This window comes from Siphateles boraxobius, unplaced genomic scaffold (assembly GCF_051911475.1).
Source record: "Siphateles boraxobius isolate OS27281-9 unplaced genomic scaffold, OSU_SipBor_1 68, whole genome shotgun sequence".
NCBI lineage: Eukaryota > Metazoa > Chordata > Actinopteri > Cypriniformes > Leuciscidae > Siphateles > Siphateles boraxobius.
Genome location: NW_027509195.1, coordinates 11,700,827 through 11,723,529, shown reverse-complemented (window position 1 = coordinate 11,723,529; position 22,703 = coordinate 11,700,827). Strand labels below are relative to the sequence as shown.

Genomic DNA, 22,703 nt, shown 5'->3' with positions numbered 1-22,703 from the left:
GTACTTGATGTAAATGGACATTTCAAATATTCATGACAGTCGAACAAAGCATGTTCGTGCAAAGTAACTTTATGTTAGCTCATATGGAGGAGGTGGGTCATTGACTTGAAAAGGTAAGGAATTGTTTGTGTAATAAAAACGGCGAGTCGTCCTTGCTAACATTAGCAATTCATTATCAGAGCCCGTTTCTCTGTTATTATGCTGAGACGCTGAGGAAAACAACATTAGCACGCCCATTATTGTTTATCATGCAAGTTCTACAGCCAAAAATAATAGAATGACATGTAATCTTTCACATCACATATTTTAACGTTATGGACGTGTACTGCAGGGTAAGCTAAAAAATACAGCTGGACGCTTTCACTTATAGCGTCAGCTAAATGAATAGCTGTATCTTTGATATCGGTTACACACAGTACAAGGCTTGTTTGTACTTACGTTAATGACAGATACCTACCGTTACAAGTTAGACTAACAGCTACTGTTCTAACAATGTACTGTCACATACGAGCGTACATCTTTACGATTATATTTGGCTAATCGCCATTAGTAAACTTTTACGATATATAATTACTTTGCAAAACATATTTGAAGCATAAAAATAATTAACAGAAAAAGCTTCTTGTAGCAGCCTACGTTCCTGCTGTATCCTGCAGCCTATCTGGCAACCTCGAGTCAGGGAGGAGGGGAAGGGGATACACCGCTCTACAGTAATTTGAAAGTGATTGCAGTACCAGTTTTGGCCACAATCTTACATACGGCTCCTTTAATTATAAAAATTTTAAATGTTTTAAATTTGTGTACACTGTAAAAATTAAATGATAAATAAGTTATAACAACATGTTTTACATTGCTTTAACTCATCAAAATAAGTTAAAGTAATTTAAGTTGCAATAACTTAAAATATCCAAGTTATCTGTACTTAAAAATTTAAGGCAGCAACTTTTTTTGCAGTGTGTCTGCTAAAAGTTAATTTTGTCCATATTTGAGAGTATACTAGCATATAGATGACCTCAAAATTGACAAATTTGTAAAAAACAACAACATTCTAATGCCATCACATTTTTTTTCCAATAATTGCAGATTTGAAAAGGGCTTTCAAAAGGAAATAAAAATAAGTCAGACTGCATATTGTCTGTATAGATAATGCATGTTAAGTGAACATTTGGGGTGGTGGTGGCGCAATGGATAAGACACATGCCTTTGGTGTGAGAGACCCAGGTTCGAATCCACTGTGAGACACCAATGTGTCCCTGAGCAAGACACTTAACCCCTAGTTGCTCCAGAGGCGTGCGACCTCTGACATATATAGCAATTGTAAGTCGCTTTGGATAAAAGCGTCAGCTAAATGAATAAATGTAAATGTAAATTTGAGATCAAGTCAAGATCAAGTCACAAGTACAAGACAAAGTCAAAATGCATGGTCATATATCAAACAAGTGCACACTGACACAATCAAACGATGCACTTACGTGGACCGTCCCATTCCTCCGGCTCTAGAGGGGGGTGTCTGGTCTTCTCACTTTCTGTTTCCATCTCAGTCTCTCCTATTTCTCTGTTGCCGTTCTCCTCCCCTGAAAAACACAACAGATAAAGACAATATTTGTACATTTAGTAGAAGCATTAAACATATTTTAGTTCATATTTTCAACAGCTACACTTCACATTGACACTTCAAACTCTTTTGTGATCGATAGATCGATAGATTGTTGCATTGGAACACTCTGGGTTTAGCTGCTTCATGAAAGCGTCTCAGCGTCTCTAACACAGCAGAACGGCCTTCACCATGGTCCTCAAACACACACTGGTCCATCCAGATGGGTTAATCTAAAGATCAAATTCTCTCGCCACGGTGTGTTAAGCCAGTTAAGACGTGGTTCACTTCAAAGGCAGGCAGTAAACATGGCCAAAAGGATCGCAGCTTCTTGCTCGCTTCTGCACACCCGGGCGAAAGGAGAGGGCCGCGCTGCCCTACTTACTGCACATGAGGTCATTCTGACCTATTTTCCAGCATCCAAGTTCCTGCAAGGGCTCAGCTTTTTTTATTCATTCTGTCCTCCTCACTCTCCCACTCACTATTTGTATTGTCAGGCCTTGAGAAGCTCCTTAGCATACTCATTGAGCATTACCATAAGGATAACAAAAGGCAATATCAACAGTTCCTTTCCAGTGTAGTGAGTTTGGGAAGGCTGCGAGATAACATTAAAGGCTCTACCTTGATCTCCGGCGAACATGTTAAGCCCTGTAACGAAACGTCTCGGAACTGTTTAATTACTGCTCAGGAAATGAAGCTACAAGATCATTCGTTAATTAAGCAGTGATTAAGGATTTTCTGCCTTCTATCTAACACCGTTCGCAATGCATTTTAAACACAATCGCCAAGGCAACCGGCAGGGAACAAGTCACGGCAGCTTGATGAAGTTTCTTTCAGGAACATGGAGGGAATCTGCTGGGAAAACATTGTGCCAGGCAGGTAAAGTGCGACAGAAATTAACAAAGAAGGCCGACATGTAACAGAATATAGTTCTGTCGTTTAAAAAAAAAAAAAAATCCACGTCATGTGCACATGACACTAGCAGCAAATGGTTTATTTCCTTGTCTGTAACTTTGCATTCCTCCACATTTCTTTGTCACTCTTGCATGCAATTTTTATAAATATCCATCTTGCTTCTCAGAAAGCAGATAAATAACATGGTCAGACCCAGATATGCCTCCAACATTCCCATCTCAGAATTTATTCATTTAGAAGACTCTTTCATCCAAAGTGACTGACACATGTGAATAATACAAGCAGAGGCAATTCATCTGACAGAAAAATCAATACAAGCATTGCAATCATAACACCTAGAACAGGCTAGCTAGTTAGTTAGTTAGCAAGTGCTCCTTGTAAAGATCCATTTTCAGTTGTTAAAGATTAGAGTATGAAACCATGTGAACAGACATTTATTTTAAAATACACTGCTGTTCAAAGGTTTGGGGTCGGTAGATTTTTTTTAAATGTTTTTGAAAGAAGTCACCAAGGCTACATTTATTTGATCACAAAATACTGAAAAAAACAGCAAAAAAGTTAAATATTAATACAATTCAAAATAATTTAAACATGTAATTTATTCCTGTGAACCTGTGGAGTAAATCATTACTCCAGTATTCAGTGTCACATGATCCTTCTAATATGCTGATTTGCTGCTCAGGAAACATTTCTTATTATTATCAATGTTGAAAATGTAAAATCTAATGTAACATTAGACTTCTTTACTGTCACTTTTGAATATTTTAGTGTCCTTGCTGAATGAAAGCATTCATTTGTATTAATTTCTTTAGAAAAAAGCTTTGTATTTGAAATTTTTTATATTTATTTAAAAAGTCATATTTTTTCAGAATAAGAAACATTTTCACTTAACTGATTGAACTAATGTACAGTATTTGACATAAATGGACATCACACTGTGGGTTTTTATATGGCTTGAAATACATGCCCTCATTAAGATAAATAAAAATCCCCAGAAGATCACTTCAATACTTGACTGGTCACTCATACTGTATTTGCTCTCTTTCGGTGATGAAACACTCCAATTTTACCTTAACATTAATTTATTTAGCAGATGTTTTTATCCAAAGCGATTTACAAAATAGTCATCAAATCATGAACTAAAATTCAATAGTCAAGACAACGCTGTGTTTAACGTATAAACTAGATTAGCTTACAAAATAGAGAGAACTCTTCAAAACACAACTGAGCATATCTTTAGGGAGCACTTACAATATATCTGATTTAAATGCACCATATCGTCCAATATTTATGTGCTATATGTTTTTTTGTTAATTATAACATCGAGTCATTAGCTTAGCAACATGCTAATGCCTATAGGGAGGGGCGATATTTGTGTGACGGATGTGAATGACTTTTGAATGAATTGCTGTCAGTGAAAACCATTTTAAATCACTCACTTATGACAATTAGGATGATGGCTAGGAAGGTAGCTGTCTTTGCAGACAGTGGAAAACTCACTAGGGTTTAGAACAGAGCTTAAAACTGTGTCAAAAGAGAAATGGACAGACATAAGGTTTACGGCTCTTTAGCTCACTGGTCTAAAAAAGAAAAAGAGAATGCTAAGAGATTAATCTGGGCGCCAAGATGTTGTTTGCATGTGTGTGTTCATCCATGAATGCATATGTCAGACATTAGGATAGAGTTAGTGAGAAATCTGCCAATCGGATCGCAGCTCCTCGGTTCTGTCTAATGGCAGTGACATGCATGCGGGTCAATAAGCTTATAGGCGATTTACACAAACAGCTCCTGCAGCAAGGTAGACACAAAGTCATATTGGCTTTTTTCTTCCTCTCAGCATTGTTCTACCAAGGAAGCCCTTGAAAATGTCAATCTGGTGAGGGTGATTTTAAGGAGATCTGAGCTTTCTAATCCCAATAAACTGGAAGAGAGCGGCAGAGAGAGAAAGAGAGAGAGAGAGAGAGAGAGAGAGAGACAGAGAGAGAGAGAGAGAGATCAAACAGACCAATATATTGTCTAGATTCTGAATGACCACACACAAAAATACACAGGATGATACACAGATGTTCACAGTATCAGTGCAGGAAATGCAAAAAAAAAAAAAAAAAGAAAGAAAAGGTGAACAGATTAAGTATTCTAATGGTTAACATACCGTACAACACTGTGGCTAAAATAATACACTATAAATATTGCTTATCGTTCTCATTGAAATAAACTTTTCACTGTTTATATTCCTTAATATATATATAAAAAAAAAAGGTTTTGTATTATATGGTACCATGGTAATGTGAATTTTTTTTTTGGGGGGGGGGGGGGGGGGGGGGGGGGGTAATGTACTGGCAGTACCATAATATTTCATCACTGAATGTCCTTTCATTCTGAGAAAACAACAGATCGTGAAGTAAAATGGATTATGAATGCTCACTTTGAGTAGCATAGTATCTCTCATATCTGATGCCATCACTGTACCACCACAGAACTTTTTGTAAGGGTTATGGTATCATTTATCAAGTCTAAAAAAATATATATTTTCCTAGAAATCTACAGTAGGAATGTCTGTTGTTAGTAATTTACACATTTCTGTACCCTCTGAGTGGATGTTTAAGCATAAGAAAGATTTCATTTCTTGTGAGCAAAGAGAAAACCGGCTCTAGCTATTACATGTACAAAATTGCCTCGTTGAATTGTTTTCTAATAATGGGGACTTTTGAATTATGTATCCTGTGTATTTTGAAGATAAAGTGCTCATTTTGTTATGCTTGGTGATGGGTGGCCACTTAGGAAGTGAATATTTCCCCTCCATTTAAAGCAGTGGTAATTGAGGACTTAAAGTGAACTGTTGTTAAATAAACAGATTTCCCTGTAAAACTAGAGACAGCTGTACAACAAATACTCAAACAAAGTCCACAGTTTCGCTTTTCCGCCCAATAATCTGCTGTGGCACGCAGCTTTCGGAAGCTGATTACAATAAAAAAAAAAAATTAAAATTCCCTCCAGTGCGGACAAGAAAAAAGGAAAATAACCCAGCAAAATCCCACCCAGCACCCCGGTGGAGTGTGTGATTAGTGGAAGGCCTCGGCACTATCTCTTTAAAGGCCCATAAATTCCCCATCATTACAGGAACTGGCTGTGCTCTCTTCTGGCTGCTGCTGGCCTGCGTTATCTCTCCGTGCGATGCCGTCTGGAGTATGTAGATCTGGCCTGGCTAGATTGTCATACTTAACAAACATTAATGAATGATTTCCTGCACAGAGTCAACGGGGCTAAAGGGATGTGTCTTTCATCTTATCGCTGCGCAAATGAGCATTTTTCCATATTCTCCACGCTTTACCATCAGCGGCGGGAGAAATGTATTGAAAAGATCTTTCTGCTGCCGAAGATCCCGATTAGCGAGGAAACGGCAAAAGAATAGCGTAATTAATTCTACTGCGCACTGTTTACTGGCTCGCATCGCAAGTCTGCCCGGATTCAAAGGATTTGTTCCTAAAGTGGCACCTTACTACGGGCTAAAATGACTCATAATTATTCAAGTCTTTCTCCGCTGTGATATGATCAGAGCAGAACGGAATCTCAATGCTGTCATTTAGATCAATTCATTTATATTGAACATGTTTATGCTGTGGCTTTCATGAGACGTATTGTCGTTAGCAAGGCCACTGAGTTACACTTGCTATTGGTTCGAAGTCTTTGGCAATTCAGGAAACATGCAACTGCAAAAAAGTCAGACCACTCTGTGTAACTCCAACTCAACTGCTCCCAGAAGAAGCATTTACAAGAATGGAAAAACATTGAAGGAAGGTCAAATTTCACAATTTCTGTAAAACTGTGGGGGAAAAAACCCTGAAAATATAACACCAACATTCTCACAATTATAGCAGCGAGTGTGACAGCGGCTTGTAAATTCAGTTTGAAACTTGTTCACAAGCGCAGAGCCCATAAATGTGAAATTGACCGTGAAAAAGGAGTTGTTTGGAGGGGGGGGGGGGCGCTTCAATTGTCAAGGAGACAACAAGGTTGTTTCTCTGGACTATCAGGGGTGCCTTTTTTCTCTTTATTTCTCTCCATCTCCTCTTTCAAATAAGGAGGCCCATCTCTTTCAACAGGCCTCAGGTTTCATGTTTATTCACGTTTGTGCGCTAGACTCACCCTATTCATCGTCAGGGACTTCATTTCACAGTGCGCTCTGCTGTTTCGAAACCATTTCGTATGAAGCCATTGACGGAAGCGTCTCAATCATTTCATGGTACATGAGTGCGCGACGATGCGACTGAAGGCGAGACCCTCTCCAAACAGTTTAGGATCGCCGCAGAGAGGAACCCCTCTGCTGTTTCAGGGTATTTGGTTCCACAGAGGCGGCTGGGAATTGAAATGAGTGATGTGCAAAGAGTCAACGCTTCAAAAAGATTCACTGATCACAATGCATGATGGTTCTTGTGAACTCTTACTGTTATAAACCACATAGATGTTTTTTTGATACTATGATAGTCATTAGAGAGTATCAATATACAGACATCGATGTTGAACATCGAACGTCCAAGCTACAGTCTTAAACAGTCAAAGACAAATGTTAATTTAAAAAAGATTTATGGAACACATGACCTACTGTAATAATTCTTAAAAGTATTAAGGCAAACAGAACATCACAGAAACATACAGTACAGCGCAACAAGTGAATTTTAGTTTATAAGAAAATGATTCGTATGAGCAACTTCCTTATAGCGAATCAAATACTTATGAATAAGAACCAATTCTTCTGGTTTAATTAAAACAAATACAGAAAGTAATAGTGCCTGAACGTGCAATATGCTGCTAATGCAGAAGGAACATTGTAGAAACATACAGCTTTAATTCAAATACTGAACAAATTATTCTTATGAGACACTTCTTTTTAGTGAAACAAATACTTATAAATAATAACTTGTTCTTATGTGGTTCAATATAAAAAAAAACATTAAATAATTTTTATGAGGCAACGGTTCTAAACTGTGCCACACATTGCTAATTTGAAGGGAAGATTTTAGAAACATACCGTGCGACAAGTGAATCCGATTTCTGAACAAATGACTCTTAAGACTCTTATCATCTGGTTCTATTTTAGTGAATCAAATGCTTAAGCCAGGATTATACTTTGTTTTTTACACGTATTCGAGGGTGCAGTGTGCATGACGAAAATGTATTCACCGTACGATGTTTGTACGAACAGGTTACACATGCGCATTGAATTTGTTTTGCACTAATCAGTTGTTCCACAAGGTGGTAACACTGGCCCAGGCTGTTGTTTCACAGTTGAAAACGAAACTAAAGAGATGGAACAACAACAACTACAACAAAATACCGGAGACTGCAACAACAACAGAAGCCCGCATAGACATGCGCTTGTGTGATGGGGTTATGAGATAGCCGTAACTTTTGTTTAAAACAATACAAAGACATTTTTATCAGTCATAACTTTGGAGAAATTTATAATTTTCTAGAGCGCATGTGTCGACCACTTGCGTTCATGCAAGCTATCAAATGGAGTAGGCTATTCTTCGAAAGGCTATGCATTCAAAGGCTTTATGATTCAGTCGAATTGGCAATGGACTAGTGTTCAGTTTGAAAAAATATTTTCCTCAAATGGACTATTAATGGAATCATTAAGGAATCTGAAACATTAGAAGAACCATTAAATACATTATAATTCCCATCCCTAGTTGTATGAGCTGCAGATGTTTGGATCTTCAGCCTTAATGACAATAGGAATGGGAATCGTACGGCATTTACCAATTCTGATTTCCCTTAACAATTGGTTTGCTCCATTTCAAACCATGAGCTGCAAGGTGCAACAGACTCAGACTCAAGCAAATGGGGGATACTTTGCTGGCGTCCAACGGCCTGACCTTTGTAAATTTAAGCTGATTTGCTACTTCACCGTCGTCCGATCAAAGTTAATAAGGGCTTGGTGAGTCAATGAAGACGGGCGATTCCTCTTTTTGTTCAGACAGCTTTTTAATACCTATTATAGGATGAAACTTTTAATGGAGGTTTTAGGTTCTCCTGACAAGCTAGTTGTCAGCGAATGACGACAAATATGCACGACCACTGAACTACGAGCCAGTCGTGGAGCAACCGCCTGCCAGCGAGGAACTTCACACGGGAGACCTTATTCTCCAAAACAGATAAAGGAACAGGGATGAGTGACTGCTTTTTAAAGCTCTGGCGTTTGACTCCGCTTGGGCTAATTACAGCCCGCCATCTCATTTGAGAGGGTTTACTTAATCAAGAGAACCCTCTCTGCCATCCTATAGCCGAGGAATAACACACATAAACCGTTTAATGCCACCAGGATTGCGTTCGCCGTCAATTCATAGCACTTCTGCATAAGTGGAGTGAATTTAAGCCACTCAAACGCTGGGCTAAATGCGCTTTAAAGAGATCTAATTGAGCAGAGGATCAGAGGGAAATGAATACACCTGATGAGCTTGTACTATGCATTAACGGGAAGAGAATGGGAACTTGTCCGAAGAATTCGAGGACATGGAAGACTTAGAGCCAAATTGCAGCAGATAGGAAGCTTGAGAAATCTGACGCAAACCCCCTCGGGTATGACGAAGGGAAGATTACTGAAGCATCTCGGAAGTAAATGAGTTGAAATTTTTTGACCACTGTTGGTCTTCATTCTTGCAAAGCCTTCAAAAGTTTAAAAATTATTTGAGGAGATTTGCTAAAACTTGGTGGTACAAAAAAAGCCATTGAATAGCTGTGATACAAGTACACAAAAACTGCCTTGAGAATGTGAGATCTTTGGTGCAAGCCTTACAAAATAGTACTCTCACCATAGTACTTTAATATTTACCATGGGGCTGATGCTATTTCCATAGTGTTCTCAAAAGAACTATTTTTTTTTCGCAAGTAATTTGTAAATGGAAGGAACGACCTTGGGATCTTTTAAATAGTAATTAAATTAAGCATCTGAATTCTGTATTTTATCCTTAGGGGAATCTGAGTAAAGCTCCACAAACAAAACAAAGTAAACCTGCATTCATCTGCAGGGGCTCATTCAATGAAGCAGCAGGAAACAAAAGCACATATGAAGATTTTCATTTGACCCCAAAACAAAATATTGCCAAACTGCCAGTTTTAGTTTTGAGGTTCACACATGTCACGCCTGTTACACCTTTATGGGAAGAACAAAAGGAAAAACATTCAAACTGAGCCCACCTTGTGCAAGACATAAAAAGATTCTGCTCCTCCTTGTTTGAAATCCCTTTGGGCACAGTGGGTTTTTAAACGAAACGTAATTTAAAAACATTTCTTTGAGGTGGAGGGACATTCAAAGCACAAATTCGGTGAGATTCCTCTCACTGAACAGTGAGGGAAGAGTAGGGAATCCTGAGGAGGGTTTTTGGAGGGGTGGATGAGATTGCATATGTTTTGGGGGTCCAGACAGCCTCCTAACTTTGAAATAAACACACATTGCAAATTAGTCAGGTGTGGCAAATACATAAAAGGAATAGAAAGATCCCTAAAAAGGAGTTGGCACAAGCTGAGTGAACTGGCACATGACAGACATCAGGCCAAAACCCAATTCATTTCAAGTGTGTTGTCCTATACGGACACAACACTGCATAAATAAAAGTTATCCTAATCACCCTGCAAGATTCTCCTCAAAATATTCCTTCTCCATGACACTCCAGGCACTTCCAGAACAGCATTTCTTTGCTGAATAAAATAATACATTTCTTAAAAACTGACTTTTGAAGAGTAGTGTATGGCTACATGGTTCTTAAAGGGACCGGGACCCCCCAAACTATGGGAATTGGATATCAAAGGAAGTCTATCTTAACCTGGACACAAGCAAAACCTCTACAAGCAAAACGGTGTTTGTTCAAGCTTTGGTCTGAAACTGCCATCAAACCCATAATCACAGATGCTTCAGAGTCAAACTTCAGCTGGGAATCAATTAGCAAAACCGAATTTCATCGAATGTTACGCCACAATTCGTTTCACTAGGATATGCTCTGTGATGAATATCTAAACACTTGTTTAGTTTATAGACCTCCTACATGAAAGATAGCACTTTACATGGAAGTAGAAGCGTCAGGAATGGCTGACCTTTGCCGCAGAAGTATTCCATGTCCTCACAGGTGAGGTTGTCTGGCTCAAAGTCAGCAGGAAAGTTTTCCTCCGCTGAAAACTCCTCTTTAGCGGTGAGTTCATTTGCGTCTGAAATGCACTCCTCTTCTTCCTCTTCCAGACCTCCATCTAGTGGACCTACACACAACACAGCAAAATTAAATTGTTTGTCGCAAGTGAGACGCTGTGCAATAAGGGATACTTACATTCGAACGTGTCAGAAACATGTACACGTGAAAGCCACTCAAAAATTATGCCACCTTTTGGAGAAACCTTTGACCACATTCAGATATAAAATAGAATGCATCCTTTGTGAAGAAGGAAATCCTATAATGCGCTGCAAAAAGCAAACTCCCTCTCAAAGAAAAAAAAGTCTGTTCACTTGGCTGCCATATTTGCAACGCCTACTTCAGGCATCCGAAACAAAAGGTGTGGAATGTTGGACACTTTAATTACGTAACGGAGGGTAGGGGCTAATTGACTGATGCTGAATTACCTAATAATAACAATAACCTTGAAAAAAAAAATCATACACCACACAGTTGAGTACATGTTGCATAAGTACATAGTAGAGTGTAGTATATGTATTGTATATGTATAGTGCGTCATTTAGGACACAATTCAAGTCCGAATTTAAGTCCTACTTCCATCCAAGATGGTGGTCAAAGCGAAATAATTGTCAATAAAATATGATTTATTTAGAACTTATAAAAATAATTGAATTAAATAAAAATACTATTCATCCCAATATTTCTGTGCTTTGGACTTTTAAACTTATTACAGTATTGCATTGTTCGATTAGCAACCCACTTCCATCATACTATTTAAATTAATTGTGGATCAAGTCTCCTGTGCTTTTTTCCAAAGGAAGTGCTATTCTCTTGAGGTCCATATTTTTTTAATGCCAAGTCACTTATGAGGTTATTATTTCAGTAAGATGCTTGCTAGGAAGCTTACTTTAAAACAGAGCCACTGAATGTCACTATAAAAAAATGCATGTGCACCATTTCTTGTCAAAATGAAATACTTCTATACTATCATAAAAAGTTTTTATGTATGTATGCACACAAAATTTTCCGCATAAAATACCTTCAGTGCATTAGCCGAAAAGTTTACAGCATACAACCAGAGCATAGTGCATAGAATACTGTATCCCACAATGCAATGCACTCAACGTTACCTGTTATAATTGAATTTTATTGGGATCATTATTTGACTTTTAACACACAATTAGAATACCATGCAAAATAAACAACTATTTCCATGTTGACAATTGGTAGGCCTTCACTGAATTGCACATGCAACAATGTATACATTGCTGCATACTGAATTTGACTGTGACATAGTAGGCATACAGTATTCCGCTTCACACTAGTATTCCTAGCACAATCTCTCCTCAGGAAAGTGTTTCCTGTGGCCCACTTGACTGAGTATCCTCATGACCGCTGCTGCACGTGTGGAGCCACATCTCAGCCGATATCAAACCTGTAAAACCCACTTCATCTGCGCGAAAAGTTCCTCCCGCACGACCTACTGACTTTTAACACCGGCGTCAGCAGGAGCGCAGGACAGAAAATGCCTTTATTAATTTGTCCGTCTTATCACAGGATACAATGTTGATTTTCCATTTACATTTCATGCCTCCAGGTAATACACCGGTGCAATCTTAGAGACATTTTTCCGAATGATTAATTTTTTTCTCTGCTCTGTGCAATGTTATTTCTTTAAATCTAAATGATTTCTTGACTTTAGCTTGAAGCTGTACTACTTTTTTGGGGGGGGGGGGGGGGGGGTAATATTTGCATATTACAATTTTGCTGTAATCAAGGGCATTGGTGGAACTGCTTCCACCTAAAATGTACCGGGGAAAAAAGTTAAACCGCATTTGAAAAATATTTTTTATGCATTTACACCTTAGAAATCCCAAAAATAAATATTTCACTAATATACCGTACATGTTTTTTAACATTGATATGTTATAGAGTAGTGCTGGTATGACATTGCTTTGTAGGCCAAAACGCGGAAGCTTTTAAGCATAGCATTATAGCACTTCCGTTCCATCGTCCCAAAGTCAATGGGTTTTTTGAATAGGGTTTTGGTTAAATGTCTGAAATAAGGTCTGTGGTGAACACAAGCTCAAGACACTTTCACGTTCACGTCTGATCCTACGACATAAAATACATCAGTATTACCCCACTCCTGATTTTTTAAAGCTGTTACGTGTCTTGAAAGAGGCGGTTGCTAACAAGTGGCTAAATGGGACTACAGAGGCTGTCGGGCAGGTTAAACGTCATCACGGCGAACAGGTAAACTTAGTACACTTTTACAGAATCGTTATGCTTATAATTGTGCTCTTATAATCTATTCTAACTCAAACGTTCTGGGAAAATGTTTTTAGAAAAAAACTGAAAGAGTTGTCGGAAGCTTAGTGATGGTAACGTTGAAGTCGTGGGACCGTGCTGTAGTTCGTTTATAGCCTCCCTTTAACTTTTTACTTCTGGTACCTGGATGTAGGCTTCAAAATTTATAAATGTTGTGTTCATCTGTGATAATTATCTTGATGGACAAAACGTGTAAGTATCATAAACTTTTGTTGATCACAGAGCTTTATTTTTAGCGATAATCCAAAAGCCTTTGGGAAAATCCCATTGGGTTTTTCTCGAGGGAACAAGTGTGATGCTAACTGCAAAGTGACTTCCTAACTGCATCACTCTATTGTGAACCTTTCAAAAGTTTGGGGTCAGTAAGTTCTTTTTTTTTTTTTAAGATTTTTTTTTTTTTTTCAAAAGTGTAAAAGATTTATATTTCAAATAAATGCTGTTCTATTCATCGAAGAATTCCGAAAATTAAGTTTCATTGTTTCCACAAAATATAAAGCAGCACAACTGTTTTTCAACATTGATAATACTAAGAAATGTTTCTTGAGCTCCAAATCAGCATATTAGAATGATTTCTTAAGGATCATGCGACACTGAAGACTGGAGTAATGATGCTGAAAATTCAGCGTTGCATCACTGAAATAAATTACCTTTGAAAATATATTAAAATGAAAACAGTTATTTTAAATTGCAATAATATTTCACAATATTTGCTGTATTTTTGATCAAAGAAATTGTACCAATCCCAACATTTTGAATGCATTTTATCTCCCTGATCTCTCATTTACTTTTACTATCAATCATACGGAATACAGATTTTTCAAAATAGATTATAATAATAACCAGAACAACATAGCAATTGCATTGCAACATGCTAACAATCCCCCAGAACACTTAAGCAATCACCAGAAATTCCAAAAATTAAAAATGTTGTTCATTGACCTTTGGTTTCTACATCAAACCATCATTATAAGCACAAATTACCATTCAAACTTCCCATATATTCTCATGTTAAGGAAGTTGACATCCTAAGTGCACCACTTAACATGTAATTTTGTCCGTTTGTAACACGGTCGAGGCGCTCACTTTAATAAAGCAATAAATTCGGTGAAGAGCCCTTTCTTCCTGCACAGAGAACCGTCAGGCAGTGCCTGATCTTCCCAAACGGCCGTCTCTGTTCATTAAGACTGTTAAATGACTCCTTTATAGTGTGCTACATCTGCAAGACTCATGCTACATGAAAAGAATTAGCGCACAGATCTCTAATAGACACGGTGTGAAGTGCTGGAGAGCCGGCGTTTAAATTAGGCTACAGTTTTATGATCTAATCGCGTTCGGGCCTTTCACCGGCTCACGGAGGGAAGCGGCGCCTCGCGTTCTTTCAATACATCTCAATATGCTAAAAGCAGATGGGCAGAGAGATATCAGCTGCTCAGAACCACTGAGGCCTGACACATCTCTCTGAGAGGATGAGGACTGACTGGGAGAAGTGTTTCTGTTCAAACAAAAGATGAGGGGAAGATGTCCTGAAAAACATCACCCACAGCTTTAAATGTCTTTAAATGATTTTAGAAACACACGCAAAATAATGTTACACTGTAAAAATGATGAAGTACTTGGGATGGATGATATGTCCAAAAGTATTATCACGATAACATTACAGTCAAAATCGATAATTATCACGATAAAGTTTGAATCTTTCCTTCTTTCAAGTTTATGCACACCAAGACTGTATTTAACTGACCAAATTACAGTGAAAGCAGAATATTATTATTTGGAGCATTATATTTGTTTTATATTTTAAAATATTATAAAATGTAATGTATTCCAGAAATCATTCTAATATGCTGATTTGCTACTCAAGAAACATTTATTACTATTATCAATGTTGAAAAAATGGGATGTGCATCTTTCATAATACTATACAATTCTATATTGTCACTTCGAATCCTGGCTATACAATTATTTTTTTGTTTAGCCAAAGAATGTCGAAAAAATTTAATAGAAATCTTTCATACTATACAAATCATTACTACCACTTTTGATCCTGGCTAAACATTTTTTTTTAAATCTTACTGACCCCAAACTTTTTAACAGTAGTCTACTATTATGTATAGGGTTGTGCTGTTTAACGGTCATAAAAAGTACAGTGGTGACAAAAAATTGTTGAAGTATAATCAATATTTAGCAAATTTCTATTCCTGACCCAGATGTGCTGCTTTTCAAGACAGTTCACAGTTTGCTACTAACAAACTTGTCATTGTAAATGTTATTAATCAAATTCAGATGGAATATTTACCAAAATAGATAGTGGCGTGATAGTGAAGTCATTAGCACTACTCATATCGGGCAGTTTATTTGCCATCAAAGCAAATATGAAATTCTCTATTTTTGCGCAGCTCCACATATATTTTGCTACATTTGTAAAACAAATGAAATGCCAGACCCACACTTGCACATTATGTTTCCTTAGTGGATTCATGAGAAAAAATTATGACTCATCACTAATGAGTGACACTAAATACTAAGATATCAATTCAGTATTAATGCATGGGTACAAGAGAATGGAATTGTATCAAACCCAAAATGTTGGTATCAATCCAAACCTTAGAGGTAATATCTAAATGCCCTGCATGGTTTCATCACACACATAAAAAAATGTGACTACAGTATGTCTGAATCAACCTGATTACATTTGGTTACATCAAAATCATGTTTAAGGGTCTGATCAATGAGAAATAGCTCCTAAAGCTCCTTTTTTAGTTAAATCAGAAAGATAATACCATGGTATTGAATGATTACCATACCAGAAACACATTTAACAGATTCATGAGATTAAATGCATCACAACAATCTGAACGTTCACTTCAAATCCAGTGGATCCTTGCATCGGAGTCATGTTTTTTAAAGGCTACTTCACCGACCTGCACCGATTACCAAAGTTCAAGCCCTTTGCACATGTTTGGCTTATTATACTGCATTCATTGCATGAAGAGACCTGCAATAATTTCAGAGACAGCAAATGATAAGAATAATGACTTTCTAAACGACTAGGCCCGCACTCCTAGCTCATTTTCTGATAGTGCTGTAGCCCGCTATATTTAGTTGTGTTCTGTTTAAAAGTCTGTCACAATCAATCTCCTGCCGGCTGAACGCTGGCTGCGGTTTGCAGATGCTCGCAGAGGCCAAATGTGCCGGACGTCACCCTCTGACACCATCACACAATCGCCTGAACCCGAGAGAGAAAATCAATGAGACCAGATCTATTTTACCAGATAGAGAGACTCTCGTTAGATGAAAAATCTGAGAAAATGAAAGTCATGTAAAAACCGCATGCTTTGTGATCCATTTTACACAAAACGCTTTTTGATGGTCTATTGACGAACTGCAGCTATTCAGCTAGAAGTGGAAAATTGATCTTTGTTGTTAAGCTAACAGAAATTTGTCATAGTTATTAGTTGAAAGAAAAGTCAATAGATGTATAACTCAATTATAATTGATAATTCAATTTACTGCAGACTGTTTACGACAGACATTTACTTCCATAGTAGGAAAAAAAATAATATGGAAGTCAATGGCTACTGTCAACTGTCTAGTTACCAGCATTCTGTAATATATATTCTTTTGTGTTCAATAGAATAAGGAACCTCATACAGGTTTGGAACAACTTGAGGGTGAGTAAATGATGACACAATGTTCATCTTCGGGTGAACTATCCCTTTAACTGTCATCAGAAAACCACGAGCATCCGAATGTGTTGTTCAATTACTGAAATCTAAAATTTTAAGGGGGAATTCAAGTTAATATTTTAGGTCAAAGGTGTTTGGCTAACAAAAAGTTTGGGAATCATTGTCGTAATAAAACTCCTCAACTCAGTCGCAGCAGTGTACACTAATAAAGTGCAGGGCTATGTCGCATTCACACAATCCACGGTTTACTTAGCGACCCCTGCAAGATTTAGATCAGCCCAGAGATGATATGAAGATACATCCACCAGCTCTAAATAAGACATGCTGGAAAAGTGGCCTAGGAAAGGACAGAATCAAAACGTCTTTGCCAAATTGATCTTTCATAACATGTCGCCGCACTTCAAATCTAAACTGGCGAACCCAGACGAACCTTAACAAAGTAAGAGGAGAAAAATGAAATTATTTTGAAATTGATTTCTAAACTTCAAAACAAACAGGTCGGTGTTGGGGACTGGCCGCCGGTGTAGCCGCATGCGCGCATTTGGAGGCGGGCCGGGGCGCGTCTGGGGCCTCTGATGGTGATAGCACACTTTATCAGCGGAAGCCACAGTGTGGAGTCCCATCACAGTCTGGGACTTCTCTATGGCTCCTAATTAGGGTAGAGGTAATTGAATCGCATAGAACAAAGCAGCAGATCTCTACAAGCGTGGAAATCATTCTGCTCGCACCTACAGCAGCCGTTTTTTCATCTGGCTGTGCCATTGAAAACGGGACCAAGCTTGGCCCGAGGATAAAACACACAGCGAGCACCTGAGACCCAACACGAATACATAATGCTGTGTAAAGGCCTATAGGGACGTCCAGACCGGCCCGAACCCTGCCAGACTTGGACAGAAACCTGGCTTTTGTGGGCCAAAGACAGATTCTGTTATAGTGTTGGGACATTCTGGTTTGAAAGTACACGCACGCACGCACGCACACACGCACGCACACACACAAGTGCAGAACAGCGCAACTCTTCTAGAGCTGATAAATCGCCCGGTTAACCTCCATTAGATTCACACATGTATTCAGGGATTGCGTCATAGTTTGGTCAAACTACTGAGAATCAATTGGTAAAATATCTTTACCAAAATAAAGTGTGATCTAATATATTAACAAAAATATGACTAAAGCAAAAAATAAATAAAAAAGATGTGATCTCTCTCAGCAGTAAAAATCATATAAGTGTGTTCATATTGCAAAATAAATCACAGAATCAGGATTCACAAACCTATTAATTTCTATTAATTTAAGAGTTGCTCGAAAAAAGAGAATAGTTTCTGAAAATAACTGCTGAGCATAATTGTTTTTATAATAGGCTATATAGAATAATAAATATCCTTATTTTAATAAATTTCAATGACTTTAATTCATTTTTAACATTTTAGGTTCCAGAATTTATATAAAAAAAACATTATGGAAAGTAATAAAATTGTAAAAATCCAGGCCTGAAAAATCCCAATTTTAAAATCCAGGATTTACATGCCTATGGGAACCCATTCATTAAGTTTAAAATAGTTTTGAACATAGATTAATTTTAAAGTGTTTTTCAAACATAAACATCAGAATGTATTGATCGTTAATGAGGGCAAAACATCTGGTTATATCTTAATTGGGTCATGCTTTCTGAGTCGCATGTTTAATGTGTTTAAAACCCCTAGATCCATGATTAAAAGATTCAATTACCATAGCAGGCGAAGTCCATAAAGATCAGATCGGAACAGAGCGTTTCATAATCACTGTGAAAAATCACACATGTACATGCTAACAAACAGCAAAGCAGCTCTGAGCTGTTGAGTTTGCAGTAACTAGATTTTGTGCGTATGAAAGTGAGACACCCTGTGTTCACCATCTAGTAGACTGGAATTGGAGTGGCATAAAAACAGGACTGGCATTTGACAAGGCCATTAAAATGCTGGAGGCGTTTCTGAGCAAGCTGATGGGCTTCAACAGATGCCAGAATCTCAGAGCCTCTACTTTTCTCTCCCTCTGTTTGCACCCAACTGGCAGTGCCACACGCCTATTAAAGGCTGCGGGTCGTCCTCCAAATGTTCAACACCAATCACAGAGACCCTGCTCTCTGAAGCTCAGGTGTGCGTTCTCATTAGCTCCTGTGCTCTGTCCCAATTTGGACTGGGCCGTCTTTCAGAAACGCTCCCTCCGATTGCTCCACATCAACTCCACTGAGCTCCAGGGAGAGCCGTTTGCAAGTGAACTGCCTTCCGCACCGGATTTCTGAGCCTGAGGTGAGGTCGAACTATACTTTAAGCATGCAAAATCATTACAGCCCCTGCAACCAATACGGGCGGACAGGATGTCACACTTTTGGGCTTCTGTTTTTAGGAAAAAATGAACAAATTATAGCAGATTTAAAAATGAACATTGACTCTTTTTATTTTATTAACATTCCAGGTATTACTGCAAACAATTTTTCGGTGCACATTATTCTAAGTAAAACAAATGTTTGTCTCCATATTCTTTAGGCAAAATGTAATAACATGCTTCACATTTAAAAAAAAAAATCCTTATGAATCCCTCCTACTTTTCAACCCCTCCCCTCCAAATAACTGGCTTCACTGATAACGCTCATTTTTCACAATCCAATCAATTTCCGATGTATAAAATCAAGTCCTGTCCAATTTTTTTATTTTTAGAAAAAGTTTAAAATACAACAGATGATGAAAAATATTGTTATAGACCAATTAATGAATAAAATTCACGAGAAAAATAGGATGTAATTGGCATTAAATGTTGACTTCCAATACTGTATATTAAATAATTCAAACATCTATTCACTATATGAATCTGAAAACAGATTGTACAAATATTTCGGTCCAAAATCCTACTCCCTGTAACTGGAAATTAAACATCACAAGTTTTCTGATTGGCCGTCATGTACAGCATTTTCTTTTTCATTGTGGAAAGAGAAATTACTTCACATCTGGTTAGGATATACTTTTTGTCAGGGATAATGTTTAGGATATACTTTTTGTCAGGGATAATGTTTAGGATATACTTTTTGTCAGGGATAATGTTTAGGATATACTTTTTGCCATCCAGAAGTCAAGCCAAGTCAAGTCAAGTCACATTTATTTATATAGCTCTTTATACAAATCAGACTTTCAAAGCAGCTTTACAGTGATAACAGGAAAATGATGCATTTCGGCTGTTATTCAGCTGAAGTTAGTTCGGTGTTGATTTAGTTCCGTTGTAAAGATCATCAATTATTGATTTAGTTCATTTATCTATAAATATTCAACACTATTATTGATCTGACTATACTAAGGTAATTGAGAATGAGCACGAGCTTTCAGTGCTTTAGTTTTAAATCAAGACCATTTTATATCAAGGAAATAAATGAGGAGCTTTCAGAGGAAAGTGATTGGAGTCTTAAATACTTGCAGATAAAACAATGTTTCTCCATCAAGGAACAATTTCTGAAACGGATATACCCGCGATTCCAATTTCACTCCAGCAAGAAAGAGGGGACCGTTTTTTTTAAAAGTAATAAATTCCTCATTAATTCAATTCTAATTTGCCTCTGGTTCCTATTTCTATTATTGATAGTTCCACTTCTTAATACCCCAGATAAAAAAAATAATAATAAAAAAAACGCTGCTCTAACTCTAAGGAGACAGAACCCACGATAAGATCTAAATATTACTCATGCCAAAGAGAAGTGTGAAGTCTGATGAACATTTCAAAAGAACAATTATTTATGGATCAGCTAAATCTTTTCCACTTTTTAATTAAAAGTAAAGAAAATAGAAGCTAATTATCCTGTAAAGATTAGCTGGTGGGCATCTTTCTGTAAATTAGTTCTAATTAAAAGGAAATTGTCAAATGACATTCAAAGTGCTGTCCTTTAAAACAGACAGAGGGCGGGGTTTTTGTCTTGCCGGCTCTTAAGTCTTGATGTGGCCGCGCGAAGCTTACGAAGAGAGATTAAAATTCCTTCAGAAGCCGATACGAAGGGCCCGTTTTTCCCCCTGAAGATGCTGGGGAACGTGGCCTCTATTGGGCGCCTATATCTGTGGAGTCCTCCTGGATCATTATTTGATGGTCTAACTGTTTAACGCGTGGGTCAAGTGTGAAATACATTTTCTATTTCTATGATAACACAGAGGAGGAACATCGCAGTGAATTCATCTGGGCTGCTCTGTTTCTAACCCAGAGAGAAATTATGTTGCTCAGAGGTTGCACTTTCATTAAAGTATCAACTTTGACTGTTTCTCTTAAGGAGTGTATCCATTTTTCAATATTAACTGTATGACTTAAGGGATAGTTCACCCAAATATAAACAAATCTAACATCATCTATTCATTGTTTGGACCCTACCGTTCTTTAAAATATCTTCTTTTGTGTTCCACAAAAGAAAGAAAGTCATACATCCAGTACAATAGATATACATTTTTATTTTTGAGGGATCTATCCCTTTTAATCTAAGTCAAAACATCACTGCTTGTATGAGCACCACAAACAGACCAATGGCATGGTTTTGGGGCGGGACAATATTTTTTCCAACCAGTGAAAGCTTTACCTGGAATTACACACATTTCAGCTTTTTAAATCCCTCAGGAAAAATGAAAGTAGACATAAATGTTGACATACAGAAAGCATATGAGGTATAAAGTGATTGCAGATGATATAGCTCCGATAATCTGAGAATTTGAGGAGAAATATTTGAGTTCATTTAGAGAGCCCAGTTTGAGACACTGCTGAGATCAATTCTGAAACTCTAATGGTTTTTGAGATCACTGGGGTAATTTACTCTCAGTAGAAAAACCTGGGATACAGAAGAGGTCTCCATTTAATCTCATTGCTGTATAGGAGAAAAAAAAGTATGTTATTAAAAGACATTTTCTCTGTGATCTTTCTTTCCTATGGGTAGAAACTTATGTGGACTGTTCGCCAAAGATGAAGTCTAAGGTTTCGTGTTGATTTCGTCATGTATCCGAGAACTTGGAGGCGCTCCTGCAGTGTCACAGCATAATGTTTCTCAAACAGCGGAGCCAGGGGCCCTTGGAGGCCTCACCTACTGTCTCCACAGATTCTCCAGAGGGTATTTACACTCAGCTTTTATAGAGCAGCACCAGTGTCACTTCTAATGATCCTGACGGTGAGACTCGCGGGGAGACGAGTCTTCCTGCATCACACTTGCACATTACAGAGTTAAAAGCGCATGGCTAGATTTCTAGTTCTATAGCTTCTTGGCTGTCTACTGCCTTACATAGGGTGCTGGCTTCTAAGGCAGCATTCTGACTGCATGGAACCTCATAAGTGACTGATTTAAAATACTCTAAATGGGTAACAACCCAGCTATAAAAATAGAACTCTTCATTGTTAGCTTGTTGTTAAACCAACTACGCAATTCTCTAAGTTCACAAATACAAATATACACAAATATTTTTCAGCACTGAATGAAATACGAGTATGTTTTTTTTCCTGACTCCATTAGCTGATTGATTTTCTTGTTTTAAGATTAAACAAAATTTTTCAAAAAACAAGATATAGGCAAGACAAACCCTCTTTTGGCGTTAAAAATTGACTATCAGGATTTACTAAAGACAGAAATTAGCGCTGCATTTGTAGGAGTTTCCCTTTAAGACGCAAAATTTACGGTAGGAGAGTATTTAAATGAATCTTGCAAGGTGATTTACTAAGGTTTGCCCTAATCAATTAACTAGTATTTGTGCCATTATTTAACGCCCCAAAAGAGCTTGTCTTAAATAAGACGCTAATTTGCGCTGCTCTTGCTTTATGGAAATGATCAGTTTCTTTAATTTGCGCGCACACAGAACTTTCCTCTCCCTTCTGCGCTTTTTAAGAGTTGCATCCTTGCGCTAATTTGCCCTGTTTAGTAAATCTGGCCCTTAAAATCACAAGTCACTTTGCTTCTCAAGTAAATTTGGATTTAACAATGTTGAGATATTTGTAGCGGAAAACAAGACAAAAATACCTTTTTGCAGT

General features: G+C 37.6%; 1 protein-coding gene across 4 annotated transcripts in view; it reads right to left on the bottom strand.

The window, feature by feature from the left end:
* Positions 1–22,703, bottom strand: part of zfpm2a (zinc finger protein, FOG family member 2a) — a 174,835-nt gene that overhangs the window by 111,079 nt on the left and 41,053 nt on the right. For all 4 annotated transcript variants that reach the window (XM_077214715.1, XM_077214716.1, XM_077214718.1 and 1 more), the window contains exons 2-3: positions 10,604–10,762; positions 1,473–1,574 (exon numbers count right to left, since the gene is read on the bottom strand). In XM_077214715.1, coding sequence (XP_077070830.1) covers positions 1,473–1,574; positions 10,604–10,762 — 261 coding nt within the window. The remainder of the gene's footprint in view (positions 1–1,472; positions 1,575–10,603; positions 10,763–22,703) is intronic.